The sequence below is a fragment of the Oncorhynchus clarkii genome, chromosome 4, assembly GCF_045791955.1.
Source record: "Oncorhynchus clarkii lewisi isolate Uvic-CL-2024 chromosome 4, UVic_Ocla_1.0, whole genome shotgun sequence".
NCBI classification, from domain to species: domain Eukaryota; kingdom Metazoa; phylum Chordata; class Actinopteri; order Salmoniformes; family Salmonidae; genus Oncorhynchus; species Oncorhynchus clarkii.
Genome location: NC_092150.1, coordinates 20,969,174 through 20,986,391, shown reverse-complemented (window position 1 = coordinate 20,986,391; position 17,218 = coordinate 20,969,174). Strand labels below are relative to the sequence as shown.

Below are 17,218 nucleotides of genomic sequence, written 5' to 3'. Positions count from 1 at the left end.
GCCACGAAGTGGTAGGCCACACAAGCTCACAGAACGGGACCGCCAAGTGCTGAAGAGCGTAGCACGTAAAAATAATCTGTCCTCGGTTGCAACACTCACTACAGAGTTCCAAACTGCCTCTGGAAGCAATGTCTGCGCAATAACTGTTCGTTGTGAGCTTCATGAAATGGGTTTCCATGACCGAGCAACCACACACAAGCCTACGATCACCATGCGCAATGCCAAGCATCAGCTGAAATGGTGTAAAGCTAGCCGCCTTTGGACTCTGGAGTGATGAATCACACCATCTTGCAGTCCGACGGACAAATATGAATTTGGCGCATGCCAGGAGAACCATACCTACCCAAATGCATTCCAACTGTAAAGTTTGGTGGAGTAGGAAGAATGGTCTGTGGCTGTTTTTCCTGGTTCGGGCTTAGTTCTAGTGAAGGGAAATATTAACTCTACAGCATACAATGACATTCTAGATGATTCTGTGCTTACAAATTTGAAGCAACAGTTTGGGTAAGGCCTTACATACTTTTGCCCATGTAGTGTACTTTGGCGATATTATTATCAACCTACTGCATACCCCTTAAATATATACATATTTGTGTGCAGGGTGTGCTATTAGCATGCTATCATTCATAAGGGCAGAGTGGTAGAATAGCTAGCCATTGCTAGCATTCACTGGTTTAAGTTGAAGTAACTTTTGAGTGTAATGGAGTTGACTGGTGACTATGACATGACTATATATCATTCACGACATTTGGACTGGAGCTATAAACATTATTTTAAACTATGTGTGCCGTTATTGCTTGAGATCAGGCTTGGCTGAACTGCTTTCAATGGGGGAAAATTGCTTCCATCCCCCGCTTCCGTGATTTTAATTGAAAACGTCACTTCTCCATGTGGACCTATACATGCTCTCGTTTCTTCTCTGCTCCAGTGCTGAAGAGTAAAGGAGAACAGTTCTTCATCAATGGGAAGCTGACCATCGACACCCCTCGTAGGTTCGACATCGCAGGGACCACCTTCCACTACCGCCGGCCCACTGACCAACCTGAGACCCTGGAGGCCCTGGGGCCCACCAACATGACCATCATCGTCATGGTAACGGGCTAGCTGTGTGTGTTACTATGTGTGTGTCACGCTAATCATTCTATGTGACAACATATGTGACGTGTGTGCATGTGTGTGTGTAGGTACTGGTGAGGGAAGAGAACCCAGGGATCCACTACCGCTTCAACCCTCCAGTCAGCAGAAACCTTTTGAGTGGATATGCCTGGCACTACACATCCTGGTCCCGCTGCTCTGCACTCTGCGCTGGGGGTACAACCACTCCTGGCTCTAATACTCTTTACTGTACTATACATTGGCTCTATCCCTACTCATTGATTGATTGATGATTTTACTGCATTATTAGGAGCTAGTAACATAAGCATTTCACTGCAACCGCTATGGCATCTGCTAAATAGTGTAGTCTACCATTAAACTTCGATTTAATTTCATATTCTTGAGCTGCAGGTCGCTTCGAGGTTAGAGTGTTTGGCCAGTAACCAAAACGTCACTGGTTCAAATCTCGGAGCTGACCAGGTGAAAAATAAAATTACAAGTCTGTTGCTGTGCCCTTATAAATCTCAGTCTGGGTTAGGTTGGCATAGGGATGTTACGGTGACTGTATTACTGCCACACCTGTGGTCATGAGTCATGAAGGCAGTCAAATTCCACGTGACCGTTTAGTCAGGGTAATTAGGCTTCTCCTAACTGTTGCTACTGATGGTTATTAGTAACCTACCAAACTTGCTAACTGCCTGGTACTCAGCACTCTATTGTCCCTCTAATCACTCTGACATCAGTGCAAATGTGGTCGAAAATCTAATCAAACACTTCATGAGAGCCCATGAGCTCATGTTGTGCAACATTTCTATAGGCTATGCAATTACGTGACAAAACAGAGTGATGGCCTCTTAAAAAGTGGAGGATCCTATCAGCTTTCTACAGGCTAAGCCTACTATATTTCATTTCTCAACTTTCCTAATATTAAGCACATTGCTTCTCTTTACAACAGGAGTAGCCTACCTGGCTGGCATGAAAATGAACCAGGGGAAAAGCGTCCTCCATTCGCTATTTAAGTGCATAGATGACATGTATTTTTCCCTCTGCCCCTGTTTCCAGACAGGTGCATGATAATGGTCCATTCTAAATCAAAACACATTTCACACATATAAAATGTAGATGTTCCAAAGGTCTGCATCAGTGATTGTAGGCTGTTCGTGGAAGCCAGGAGATGCTAAATGTGTTTACGTTAATTAACGGTCAATTACCGTGAGACCGACAGTTATTTGCTTGACAATCACTGACTGACAATTTTATGACTGCCGCAGGCCTACCGTGGGCATAATTTGAAAGCTTGTTCTATTGCCAACATGACAAGCTGAGTTATAAAATATGACCTTACAGGCTTTCAAAGGGCAATTCAGAGAAACGGATCGTAATTGTGGTGTGCATAGAATGGAGTTCAGGTGAGTGTTCAGCAGCAAATCGGTCACCGTGGCAAATTTTCTTCACAATAGACAAACATAGGCTCATTCTGTTCAAAACAACATAGGGTGTGACAGCATGTCATCTTGTAACTGTACATCAAACATAGTGATCATAAACGTTGACACTGTATATAGCATGAGTTTTATCATATGGAAATATGAAGTGCACATTTGGACTCGAGGGTGTTCTGCCACAAAATCGAAAACAAACACTGCATGAGAGCCCATGAGCTTGTATGATATCGAAGCAGTATTTATTATAATCCTCAACGTCTCATCTTTCAAAATAAATTGAATCCTCTTAATTTACAGCATTTCTCTCACTCAGCCAAGAAAACATTTTCAAAAGTTGCCAAATTAGGGGTAGGAATTAGGCAACTTCTTGTCGTGTGCGGCGCTTAAGTTCAGAACGGCCTTCAGTCAAAACCCATACGGAGCTGTGAAGCAGAGAGCCAGAGCTCTGACGTCGTGTATAGAATGTTACTGTACTGCCAATGCTGTTCAATTTAGGCGTTTATCAGTGACCAAATCTGCCATTTATAACCCGTATGCAGGTACGAGTGTAAAGGGTTAACCCCAATTGCTCCAGGGGCACTGGACAATGGTGACCCTGGCAGTGACCCACTCCCTGCGCGATTATCAGGGGGGAATTGGGTTAAGCAAGAAACACATTTTTTTTTTACGCTTGTACAAGTGTATAACATGACAAATATAAGCATATTATTATTATTATTATTTTTTTGACTAATGATCCATTTAGCTGCTGTGCAGGGCTGGTTACACTATATAGACAGTACATTGACCCAGTGGCTCACTCAGGCACATACTACATGGAACGCTATTCCACATCAAGTAACTGATGCCAGCAGTAAAATTCGATTTAAAAAAACAGATAGAAAAACACCTTATAGAACAGCGGGGACTGTGAAGCAACACAAACATAGGCACAGACACATGCATACACATATACACACACACTAACACAATAACACACGCACTATACACACACATACACATTGATTTTGAACTGTAGATATGTGGTAGTGGTGGAGTTGGAGCCTGAGGGCACACAGTGTGTTCTGAAATCTGTGTATTGTTTTAAAATGGTATAAACTGCCTTAATTTTGCTGAACCCCAGCAGCTAATGGGGATCCATAATAAATACAAACACTAATACGTGCACAGTGCATACCCCTCACTTTCTCATAGGCTTTCTCATATTCCCTCTCTCATACATACACATTACACACACACACTGGTACATGGTGGCTTCAGAGTTTTCCTAACGTAACACTGACCCTGGGGAAACATGGGAATGGAATGTTCATGAACAGAGGTACTGTGAGGTTGGTGAAACTGCAGGCGTTCATGCGGGTCTTAGGCAAACTTTGCTTTCTTTCTGTCGCGGGTTAATGATCCAAAGCAGCTAGCCTGATAAGAACTCATTTACTTTGCTTAAAAGCAAATTTACTTGACCTTATGTCAGCAAAACAAGTGAATGGAGGAGGGCTTGTACAAGTTCTACACTGTGAAGGGCACAGTGTGAGCTGCATCAGATGAACGACCAAAGGAGTTCTGACTGTATTCTAAAAGTGTTCTAACCTCCCTCTGTCTGTCAGGTGGTCAGACCCAGCAGGTCGTGTGTAAGAAGCAGACGGATCACACCGTGGTCTACAACCACTTCTGTGACAAGAAGAGCAAACCCAAAGACAAGAAGCGAGCCTGCAACTCTGAGCCATGCTCCCCAAGGTGAGTGTCAGTGTATCAGTCCCACGGCCTGTGTGAAGCTCCTCTGTGTGAACGTAATTGGTAACGTAATTAACCTATATACGCAGTTTAAGTATGTGTGTGTGTGTGTCTATGTGTGTATGCACGTGTGTGGTAGTGGGACAGTATGGCATCCTGCTAGACTAAGATCTGTCCGTGTGTCTGTCTCCCCAAGCTGGTGGTCTGGGGTGTGGTCTGAGTGCAGTCGCAGCTGTAACGGGGGCCTGAGGACCAGAGAGGTGTTGTGTAAGAGGAAGATCTCTCCTACAGAGGAGAAGGTCCAGGACGACAGCGCCTGTACTCCTCCACGACCACCTCTCACTGAACCCTGCAGCAACCACACCTGCCCCCCCGAGTGGCTGGCCCTGGACTGGTCAGAGGTATACCCATAAACTAACCCTACTATTTTGTATTTAATCTAACTAGTGGAATCTAGAGATTTTAAGAAAAAAAGTGAGTAGTTGCTGACCTCGACACTTTCTGTACCTATGCAACATTTCTGTGTGTAATCAATGCCACCTGCTGGTTGGGCTTTGTACTGTACGGGTGTGCTCTGAGGCTGTAGAGGTTAGAGCTCTCAGACTTGAATAACCTCTGCCCCATATCTCTCTCTCTCTCTCTCTCTCTCTCTCTCTCTCTCTCTCTCTCTCTGTCTCTCTCTCTCTCTCTTCCCCCCACCCCCCCACCCCCCCAGTGTAATCCCAGTTGTGGTCCCGGGTTCAGGCACCGTGTCCTTCTGTGTAAGCGTGGGGAGAGTGGAGACATACTGCCAGAGTCCCAGTGTCCCAAGCATGGGCGTCCCACCACCAGGGTGCGCTGTAACCTGCAGCGCTGCCCACCACCCATGTGGGTCACAGGGCCCTGGGGAGAGGTAAGGCTGGGGGGCTTGCTGGGACTAACTTGGGCTCTGCTATGTATTGAACTACTCTCATTCAACTATACCTCCTAGGTCCTCTTGTTTGATCTAGTGAAGTGAAGAAAAGATACTTGACAATGTTAATCATTCCTGTTCAGATTTGTAAAGTGATCTATTATCCATCTTTGCTATGGCTTATTTGCGTGTACTCCTAGTTTGGTGACCTCTCTCTCTCTCTCTCTCTCTCTCTCTCTCTCTCTCTCTCTCTCTATCTATCTCTCTCTCTCTCTCTCTCTCTCTCTCTCTGTTGTGTGTCAGTGCTCGGCCAGGTGTGGTCTGGGTCAGGAGAAGCGCTCTGTGCAGTGTCTCGCACAAACCGGCCAGCCGTCCAATGAGTGCCCAGACCTCCAGCGCCCGGCAGCCATGCAACAGTGCAAGAGCAAATGTGACCTCAGTAGCCTACCCATGGACATCCCCGAGGGTGACCCTGAAGGTCAAAGTTCAACTCTCTATTAATTACCTTCTCACTGTATTCTCCTGCAGGCTAAATATCCATCTAAGTGGTTCATTATTTTAATTTGAGTATTTTATATATTTTTCCCTTCCAGAGTGCAAAGATGTGAACACAGTGGCGTACTGCCCCCTGGTGCTCAGGTTTAAGTTCTGCAGCCGCCCCTACTTCAGACAGATGTGCTGTAAGACCTGCCAAGGACACTGACCCCTGAACCAGACCGAGAGCCAGACCAGGAGGCATCCCCAGCGGGCCCAGACCAGACCAGGAGCCACTCCTAGCGGGCCCAGACCAGACCAGGAGCCACCCCTAGCGGGCCCAGACCAGACCAGGAGCCACCCCTAGCGGGCCCAGACAAGACCCACTGAGCTGCACATTCCACAGGGGGGAGGGACAGCCCAGCCAACGCACCACAGAGCAGCCTGCCTGACATCCGTGGACAGAGAAGTAGATGGCGGGAGGGTGAGAGAGAGAGAACTGTACTTTTATCCCGCACTCTGAAAGTGCCCTATCTTATACCAGCTTTGGGGGCACTGCTGTGAAGACCAGATGAGCTGCTGGGATATCTCTCTGTTGCTATGTACGTACACTATATATACAAAAGTATGTGGACACCCCTTCAAATTAGTGGATTCGGCTATTTCAGCCATAACTGTTGCTGACAGGTGTATAAAATCGAGCAAACAGCCATGCAATCTCCATAGACAAACATCAGCAGTAAAATAGTCTTACTGAAGAGCTCAGTGACTTTCAAGATGGCACCGTCATAGGATGCCACTTTTCCAACAAGTCAGTCAGATTTCTGCCCTGCTAGAGCTGCCCCGGTCAACTGTAAGTGCTTTTTTTGTGACGTGGAAATGTCTAGGAGCAACAACGGCTCAGCCGTGAAGTGGTAGGCCACACAAGCTCACAGAACAGGACCACCGAGTACTGAAGCGCATAGCGAGTAAAAATCATCTGTCCTCGGTTGCAACACTCACTACCGAGTTCCAAACTGCCTCTGTAAGCAACGTCAGCACAATAACTGTTTGTTGGGAGCTTCTTGAAATGGGTTTCCATGGCCAAGCAGCCGCACACAAGCCTAAGAACCCCATGCGCAATGCCAAGTGTCGGCTGGAGTGATGTAAAGCTATCCGCCATTAGACTCTGGAGCAGTGGAAACGCCGTTCTCTGGAGTGATAAATCACGCTTCACCATCGCAGTCCGACGGACAAATCTGGGTTTGGTGGATGCCAGGAGAACCCTACCTGCCCCAGTGCACCTAACCAACTGTAAAGTTTGGTGAAGGAGGAATAATGGTCTGGGGCTGTTTTCATGGTTCGGGCTAGGCCCCTTAGTTCCAGTGAAGGGAAATCTTAACGCTACAGCATACAATGACATTCTAGAGGATTCTGTGCTTCCAGATTTGTGGCAACAGTTTGGGGAAGGCCCTATTTCAGCTTGACAATGCCCCCGTGCACAAAGCGAGGTCCGTACATAAATGGTTTGTCGAGGTCGGTGTGGAAGAACTTGACTGACCTGCACAGAGCAAAGGGGGGGACCAACTCCATATTACCATATTAATGCCTGTGATTTTGGAATGAGATGTTCGACAAGCAGGTGTCCACATATTTTTGGTAATGTAGTGTATATCCTTTAAGGGTTTGGTGCTACTACTATTGCCATGCTGGCCACAGGACTGGCCAAAGTACATTGTTCAGCTTAGTTGTGTTTCTCTGTTGTTTATTCAGTGGCTCAGTCTTACCCTGAGCCATTATGTCCATACAGACCTTTACTTGTATATTTACAGACGTTATTCTATGTGTACACTAAATCTACACTGTACAATTGAAACTGTTCTGATACTTTACTATCACTTACCCAATGTAATGTTTATTATCTGGTGGCTGTTGCAAACTCACTTGGTCTTCTAAGTTATCTTGTCAATGCTTTGTCTCAGAACAAAATCTTTTTGAAAAGGGTTTGAATTCACACAAGTCGGACTAGTCATAGGGATAATGTATGTTCATTATTTGGGACTTGTCTTGAAGACTCTACTTAACACTCTCGATCCACGGTCCGGTCCGTGTTCATAACAGTTTACTCGCCTCTGTCTTGCCATTTTACGGGACCCAGCGAGGGCTGGTAAATGATCGGTTCAGTTCACGTCTAGCAGCAAACCTCAACACTTCTCTCATACTGTAGTACTTACTGTACATGTTTAGATACAGGCAAACCTACCATAGCCTCATCAATGTGAACAATGCTACATGGTAGTCTGTGTTAGTCACGTATACAGTGAGTGGAAACACACCTCTGATTACATCGGAACAGAGACCCTCCCATGCACCCTGGCCTTGAGTGATCATTCTCTCTGATAGCATGGCCTTCCTACTGTGCCTTTAATGGTCAACCAGTTTACTTGTCTCTAATATGCTACATGTACAGTAACTGCCTTCTTACACATTCATCCATCTACTGGGCTCACACTCAGAACCAGCCCTTAATGTCAGCTCTCAATGAAGGAACTGATTTCTATTGGAGTAACTAGGTTGCTATTACTCTCCTGATGGTGCTTCTGAATGGTGCTATTTCTTAGCTAATTGTTGTCGTTGTTGGATGTTATTCTGTTGAATATTGCATGGTGGTAAGACTTTACTTGACACCCAGTGTCATAACACATTATGTCACGGTCATAATCATGTCATAATATGTCATAACATGTCATAATATGGTCATAACACTGTCATGACCCATATATTTACACCTGTTGTGACATATATTGCATTATTTCATGGCTGGTTATGACACCTACATAAGAGTGTCAAAACCAACGTTTATTCAAATTATTATTTTCTGCCAAGACGTTTCCTTTCATTTGAAAGTTTGTTTCTTAAATCCTCTGTTGTAATAAAATCTTTACAGTCATGTTTTTTTCATCATATTTTAAATCACTTTATGACACTGTCATGAAGCATTATGACCATCATGTGTCACTTTACTAAGACTAAGAATATACACTTTATGACACTGTCATGAAGCATTATGACCATCATGTGTCACTTTACTAAGACTAAGAATATACACTTTATGTATGACACTGTCATGAAGCATTATGACCATCATGTGTCACTTTACTAAGACTAAGAATATACACTTTATGACACTGTCATGAAGCATTATGACCATCAGAATCATAAATGCCCTTATCAGTCATCAGTCAAAAAGAGGGTGTCTTGTCCTGCTCCTGAAATCTGGTCCTGCATTCATCTCAGTCATCAGCAACAGAGCAATGGGGTAGGTGCATCAATGTGTGCGCAATTACAAAGATAATTTAATATGATACATTTCAACAACAAAAAATATATAACATTAACATAGTGTTGACACGTAGGCTATGGTGTAATGGAATGTTTTGCCTTGTGTGGTAGGTTTTGTGGGTTCTGACACTCTTATGTAGCTGTCATAACCAGCCATAAAATAATGCAATATATGTCACGACAGGTCTAAATATATGTCATGACAGTGTTATGTCCATAGCTGTTCTGACATATGACATGGATATGATCGTGTCATAACTTGTTATGACGCCGGGTGTCAAGTAAAGTGTTACCAAAATGGTTTTGTTTGAGGTTGTTGCCAAAGTCACAGTTGTGCTATATCAGTTTATGAGAAGATAAGTTAAACATTTATTTCCCCACCTTTAGTAACTGGGTATGGGACCCATATCTGTTAACAATTTATGATACAACTGGTTGTCAGCACATTACCTGATGCTTTGCTACACTATCTGACCGATAACATAACAGAACTGTTTTAATGAAACAAGGTGTCCTATTTGACTGTCTGAATATGTAAGCGAAGTACGTTTTGCCTTCAATTTTGAACCATTTGTGTCCATGGTCATGGTGTGACCTCAGAGACAAACTGTTTTATCAAATAAGAGGGATAATATTGTTTGTTTGTTGTTGTTTTCACATGCTAAGTGTTACAGATATGTACTGTTTTAATTACTATAGAAACATGCCCCCGTTCCCCTTCTAAAACCTTTGAAATGAATATATTACAGTGAATAAATATGCCGCATTGTTAATAAATGCATCGAGAATTGTGTGCTTTACTCTCTCTCCACAGATTTCCCCTTTTTAAACCCTGACATTATGTGATTATCCATCTATTTCTGTATCTCATAGATTCTTAATGAATGCTCGTTTGATTTAATGGCACTGACCATACAAGAAGTGACAGCACAATTGTGCACGACTAGAGATCAAGTGACACAACTAAATGTTGATCTAGAAAGAAAGTTCACCGATAAGGACAAAACAGATAACTTTGTGACCAATGTGGAAAACGTATGTGATTAACTTGAGGAGACAAAGACAAGCATGTGGGAAAAGGTTAATCTTGGTACTGTGGAGTACAAGGAGCAGAAGGCATATTTCTGGAGGGAAGGCCGGAGACAGCTGATTGCCGCCTCCCCCTTCGAGCAAACTGGAAGGGTGAATGCCAGCCCAGCCGTAATCCTAGAGGCCCACTGATGTGGCAATCAACCTACTCCCTCACATCTGACTCCAGTGACTAGACACCAATCAGCATCTAGTCACTGGACTCACCGGCCATGATATGTCAATCAAATTTATTTTATAAACCCTTTTTACATCAGCAGTTGTCACAAAATGCTTTACAGAAACCAGGCCTAAAACCCCTAAAGCCCCAATGCAGGTGTAGAAGCAGTAGCCACGAAAAACTCCCTAGAAAGCAGGAACCTTGGAAGAAATGCAGAGAGGAACCAGGCCCAGTGATTTCACTGTGATCACAATTTAATGATGGAGATCACATTTTTTCTATATATATAAATATAAATATTTAAATACACATTACACACTCAATTTGATGAAATGTCTCGCTTTTTTTAAATGAAAAAGATTTAAGTCAAAATTGTGCATTGTAGATTATTTGATAATAATTCAGAAGTTTGAAACGAGTTGAAATTTGGAGGAATATGAGTGTTGAAATCATAGGTCAGAGGAATTCTTTCATTTTCATGAGAACCTGCTTGTTTTAGGCCTTGTAGTGATACATGCATACATTATACTGATATACACTTTTTAAAATGAAAGTAAAAACAAAAAAAGTATTAAATGCAGCTATACAGAGTCTTTAGCTATTCCCGGGGAGAAAGGACGAGAGGTGGAAGGTCTGATGTCAGAAAGGGGATTATGGATTCATGACTGCCCCATCATGTTGATTTGCCAGTATGTCAATCACATTTCAATTCAGTTTCAATTCAGTTACAGTTCATTGTTACACTCCCTCCTCTTAAAATCAGTGAAAAAAAGCTGATGCCTGGACCAGAAACAACCTAATATTGTTTAACAAAGCATAAAATAATAAATATATATAAAAAATAAAAAATAAATAAAAACAACCTAACAAACAAACATCTACACCACAGAACACCATGGCAGACAAATTTCACAAATTGTAAAATAAAGATATTAGTAGATAGTGTGTGTGTTAAAATACTGTCAAGGAGGTGTGTAAACAACTCATTAACAATTTGGCAAGATAAGAAGTTGGGGTATGGGGGAGACAAAATACTGATACCTACATATGGAAAAAAAGATGATTGCTATGGTGTGTGGTCATCCAGAAAGGAAATTACAACGAAGAGTTGTTAGAAAAACAGCATCAACTCTCATGTTAATTACATTGTTTTTTATTCAGGAATGGCGTTTACAAAGAATAAGTGGAAAACCCCTAAATTAACACATGATGAAAATCATGAAATCACAACCAATAACACTTTCACATTTGTGTGAAAGGCAGACTACAAACGAATTAAAAGGCAGATTACAAACTAATTAAAAGCCAGACTATGGAAGTGGGACACAATAACTAAATGGAGCAGATATATATATATATATATACACACTTGAAACCTTTCCATTTCCCTGTGCTTAACTCCATTCCGTTTCCCGGTGAACAACGTCATCGAATGTGCGGTCATCACAACCACCCTACTTCACTGCAATACATGGTTTATTTTATTTAACTAGGCAAGTCAGTTAAGAAGAAATTATTATTTACAATGACAGCCTACCGGGGAACAGTGGGTTAACTACTTTGTTCAGGGGTAGAACAACATATTTTTACCTTGTCAACTCAGGGACTTGATTTAGCAACCTTTCAGTTATTTGCCCAACGCTCTAACCACTACACCACCTGCCGCCACAGGAGAGGACAAAGTAGGAAGACGGCAATACCCGAAATCCCCCCACAAACGTTTTGACCAAACCCCCTGGTCTGCCACAAGTGGTGGAGAATGCGGGAAATCTGATAACATGGTCAGATCAGGGTTGACGTTTACGCAGCATCAGCATGGACGAGTTGATAGCTCAGTTCGTCCGGGCCCAACAAGGACAACAGGCGGTTCAGGAACGAACGCTGGAGGAACAGAGATTACAAAACGTCCACCTCGTTGAGGAAATCAGGAAGCTGCAAGGAGGAGCGTCTCCTGAATCCCATCCCAACCAGTTTTTACTCAAACTAACGGAGGACGATGACGTCGAAACCTACCTCTGTACGTTTGAACGGACAGCTCTACGGAAAGGATGGCCAAGGCCGAAGTGGGCCAGTCTGCTGACATTGTTCCTCCCAGGGAATGCCCAAAAGGTATATTGGGACCTGAACGACAAACAGGCGGCTAATTACGACGGACTCAAATGGGAGATACTCAGCTGCTATGGGTACAGCCTGGCCCATTGGGCTCAACAGTTCCACGACTGGAGGTTCGTAGCCGACGCATCCCCCCGAGCACAGATGAGTGACCTACTGCGCTTCACCAGGGCATGGCTCCTAACCGACGTATACACCCTCTCCATCCTCGACAAAGTGGTCCTGGATCGCTTCTTACGTGCGCTACCCCACAACATGAAGAGGGCAGCGAGTCTATGCGTGCCCCAGACCTTGGAGGGCCTCCTGGAAGCAGTGGAGATGCATCATAACACGCAGGCCCTGCTGAGTGGGAGCCGGGACGAGTCGGCGACCCGTCAGAGGGGACGGAAGGACAGCCCAACCGCGGTGTGCCCCGAACCAACAGTTGGCAGGGCCAAAGGACCGCAAACCCATGGAGAAACGGCTGGGGTAGGGCCGACCCATCCCCGACGACCCCAGGCAGATGACGACTTCAAGAGGTGTTTGGAGTGTGGCACCCGGGGGCACATTGCCTAGAATTGCCCGGCTCAGCTTGCCCCGGTGGCGAGGTGGATCACGCCGTGAACTATGTCACCTCCTGTTGGGGCACCCCAAATCAACTGCACCATGGTCCCGGTGAAGGTTGACGGACACGACACGGAGGCACTATTGGACTCCGGAAGTATGGTTACGCTCGTAACCACGAGCCTGCTGAACCAGGAGACCAAAAGGGGTAGGGAGATGTCCATTTCCTGTGTTCACGGTGACACAAAGCGGTATCCAACCGTATGGACCAACATCGTGACGCCACAAGGGAGCTGCCAGATGACGGTGGGTGCAGTGCCAGAGTTACCGGGACCTCTCCTAGTGGGACGGCATTGTCCTCTGTTTGCTGCCTTATGGGGGCACGAGTTGAGGAAGAAGGTACGAGCCGGCCGAAGAAGAGAGCGGGGACGACCAATAGCCTGTGCGGCCCGGAAGCAACCGGTTAACCAGCATGTGTCTACGGCTCTGGAGTCGGAGAGGGCGCTGGAACCCGAACCCCCTGGGGAACCCCTGGAGGAGGAGCCCATCCTCCCCCTCCTCGATTTCGAGGGGCCAGTCGAGACCCCCGCGGGGGGGGGGGGGGGGGGGGGGCAACTGAGGGGACAATTCGGGACGGCCCAGTGGGAGGATCTGAACTTGAAAGCCGCCGCAGCCCTAGTGATAGCGGTGGATGGACAGCTACTTCTGGGGGTGAGTGACTGGCTATACCCCCATTTCCAAATCAAGAATAACCTTTTGTATCAGGTGTCACGCCAACAGGGGGAACTTTGAGAGGTATTGTTGTTGCCCCAACGGTACGTGGGAACCGTTCTTCAGCTGGCGCACACCCACCTGTTGGGGGCGCACCTGGGAATGGAAAAGACCCGGGAACGGGATGCCGCCCGGTTCCACTGGCCCGGAATGAGGAGGGCCGTGGAAGACTACTGTATCAGCCGCCCGGAGTGTCAAATCATGGCCCCGAAAGCTCACTTCCGAAGCCCATTGGTCCCCCTACTGATCATCGGGGTGACCTTTGAACGCATCGCCATGGACATAGTGGGACCCCTGGTAAGAACAGCATGAGGACACCGGTACATCCTGGTGATAGTAGATTATGCCACCCAGTATCCCTAGGCCATTCCCCTACGGGTGGCGGTATCCAAGGGAATCGCTCGGGAATCGCTCGGGCCCTGATAATTCCAGGTGGGAGACAGGGTGCTGGTCTTGAAGCTAGGGGGCACTATTTTTATGTTTGGAAAAATAACGTTCCCAGAGTAAACGGTCTATTTCTCAGGACCAGATGCTAGAATATGCATATAATTGTCAGCTTAGAATAGAAAACACTCTAAAGTTTCTAAAACTGTAAAAATATGGTCTGTGAGTATAACAGAACTGATATTGCAGGCGAAAGCCTGAGAAAAATCCAATCAGGAAGTGACACTTATTTTGAAACCCCTGTGTTCCTATACATCCCTATTGCCCATTGAAAGGGATATCAACCAGATTCTTTTTTCTATGGCTTCCCTAAGGTGTCAACAGCCTTTAGACATAGTTTCAGGCTTTTATTTTGAAGAATGAGCGTGAACGACCACATTACGTAAGTGGACAGGTGGGAGCTCTCAGAGTGATTTGTGCGCAAAAGACAGAGGTGGCCATTGTTACTCCCTGTCCTAGTGAAAAGCCAACTGTCCCGGTTGATATCTTATCGAATAGATATTTGAAAAACACCATGAGGATCGATTATAAAAAACGTTTGACATGTTTATGGATAGAATTTGGAATTTTTGTCTGCGTTGTCGTGACCGCTCTTTCCGGTGGATTCCTGGGCATAACGCACCAAACTAACGGAGGTATTTGGATATAAAAAATATCTTTATGGAACAAAAGGAACATTTGCTGTCTAACTGGGAGTCTCGTGAGTGAAAACATCCGAAGATCATCAAAGGTAAACGATTAATTTGATTGCTTTTCTGATTTTCGTGACCACGTTACCTGATGCTAGGTGTACTTATTGTTTTGTTATGCTATCGATAAACTTACACAAACGCTTGTATTGCTTTTGCTGTAAAGCATAATTTCAAAATCTGAGACGACAGGGTGATTAACGAAAGGCTAAGCTGTGTTTCGCTATATTTCACTTGTGATTTCATGAATATGAATATTTTCTAGTAATATTATTTGACTGTTGCGCTTTGCTATTTAGCGTTGTTGGTGACAATTCTCATGGATCCGCGAGGGGTGGTTCTAAGTTTAATTCATTCTCATGGCCGAAAGTAAGTTCCTGGCAACATGGCACAAACCATACGAGGTAGTCGAGAAGATGGGACCTGTCAATTACCGCGTACGACAACCAGGGAGATGGAAACCTCAACAGATTTACCACGTGAACCTGTTGAAGAAGTGGCACGAGAGTGGCACGTTATGGTCGGGACCCAGGATGCCAATGGGACCAGTGGTGGTCCTGAGCAATGAGGACCTCGACCAGGCCCAGAAGCAAGAGCTCAGGGAGCTTGTCGATCGGAACATGGCAGTGTTCTCCGAGAAGCCGGGCCGCACGCCCCTCATTGAACACCACATCTGTACCTGGCCCGGCGAAACGGTAAGAAAGAGGCCATATCGGATTCCGGAGGCCCGAAGGAAGGCTGTGAAACAGGAAGTGGAGGCTATGCTAAGGATGGGGGTCGTTGAAGAGTCCCACAATAGTGCAGCCCAATCGTGTTGGTGCCCAAACCGGACGGTAGCCTCGCTTCTGTAATGATTTCTGGGGGGTGAGCGGCATCAGCTTGTTCGATGCATATCCCATGCCGAGGGTGGATGAGCCCATCGATCGATTGGGAAAGGCCCGATACATCAGCACCCTTGACCTGACCAAAGGATATTGGCAGGTACCGTTGTCAGCCTCCTCCCGAGAGAAGAAGGCATTTTCGACACCAGACGGGTTGTATCAGTACCGGGTGCTCCCGTTCGGTCTCCACGGAGCCCCGAGGACATTCCAGCGGCTGAAGAACAAAGTACTTCGACCCCACTAGCAGTACGCAGCGGCCTATTTGGATGACATCATCATCCACAGCCAAGGTTGGGATGAGCACTTGACGTGCCTCCAGGCGGTGCTGGACGTGCTCAGACAAGCCGGGTTGACAGCGAACCCCAAGAAGTGCAAACTAGGTTTCGAGGAGGTAGAGTACCTGGGGTATTTTATCGGACGGGGGAACGTCAAGCCCCAGGAGAGGAAGGTTCACGCTGTGCGTGACTGGCCCGTTCCACGAACCAAGACACAGGTCAAGTCCTTCCTGGGACTGGCAGGATACTATAGCCGATTTATCCCCAACTTTGCGGCTATAGCTTCCCCCCTCACCGATCTAACCAGGGCCCGCCTCCCGAAAACAGTGAAATGGACGAACGAGACAGAAGTGGCGTTCAGCCCTCTGAAGGAAGCGCTGTGCTCCCTTCCGATTCTCGTAAAGCCCGATTTCCATGTGCCGATGGTGGTCCAGACAGATGCGTATGATACGGGACTAGGCACCGTTCTGTCCCAGATACACGATGGGGAGGAGCACCCCATTGTGTACATCAGCAGAAAGCTGGTTCCTAGAGAGAAAAAGTACTCAATTGTTGAGAAAGAGTGTCTAGCGGTGAAGTGGGCGCTAAACACTCTCAAGTATTACCTGTTGCGTACCCACTTCACCCTGGTCACGGACCATGCTCCCCTGGTCTGGGTGGCCAGGGGAAAGAACACAAACGATCGGGTTACCAAGTGGTTCTTGTCCCTTCAACGCTTCTCTTTTTCTGTTGTGCACAGGTCAGGGGCAAAGCATGGAAACGCGGATGCCCTATCGAGAAGGGAGATGTTCGTCGCACTGACGACAGCCCCCTCCCCGACAGAGCTAAGGGGGGGTGTCACGTCAGCCACCAGGGGGAGATTTGTCGAGGCCTGGTGACAGACGGAGTATACATCACGAGGCGATTGCTCCACCTGCTGGACGTGCCAGGTCTCGACGGGCTCTCCGCCCAGGACTAATTGGGGCTGATTGGGGAGTTGGTGAGTAACAAGGGCTGATTGCTCACGAGCTGTACAAGCCCCATAAAGCTGCCAGAAGGGCAGCACACAGGAGACGACTGTAAGGTGACTTCCATGTAGTTGGAGAAGGTGCCCGAGCTAAGACGTTTGAGTTTGTGTGCCAAACAGGATACAGCAAGACCCGGAGCCCAGAACACGGAATCCCAGAGAGGGTCTCATGGGGGAGACCTATGACCTACCTACCTTTTCTTTTGTTTTATTACTTAATAAACACCCTTGAAACCAAGCTAATCATACTCTATCTGTGTCAGATCTGTGTAAACGTCTTGACCAAACCC

The 17,218-nt window shown here is 46.1% G+C and overlaps 1 protein-coding gene across 1 annotated transcript in view; it reads left to right on the top strand.

Annotated features, from left to right (window-relative positions):
- The window catches only part of LOC139406579 (A disintegrin and metalloproteinase with thrombospondin motifs 10-like), a 61,093-nt gene extending 51,345 nt beyond the window's left edge, over nucleotides 1–9,748 (top strand). Inside the window, exons 19-25 of the mRNA XM_071149315.1 lie at nucleotides 929–1,092; nucleotides 1,185–1,311; nucleotides 4,145–4,274; nucleotides 4,468–4,672; nucleotides 4,987–5,163; nucleotides 5,467–5,641; nucleotides 5,757–9,748. Of these exons, the coding sequence (XP_071005416.1) occupies nucleotides 929–1,092; nucleotides 1,185–1,311; nucleotides 4,145–4,274; nucleotides 4,468–4,672; nucleotides 4,987–5,163; nucleotides 5,467–5,641; nucleotides 5,757–5,866 (1,088 nt within the window). The 3' untranslated portion in view covers nucleotides 5,867–9,748. The remainder of the gene's footprint in view (nucleotides 1–928; nucleotides 1,093–1,184; nucleotides 1,312–4,144; nucleotides 4,275–4,467; nucleotides 4,673–4,986; nucleotides 5,164–5,466; nucleotides 5,642–5,756) is intronic.
- Nucleotides 9,749–17,218: the final 7,470 nt, after the last annotated feature.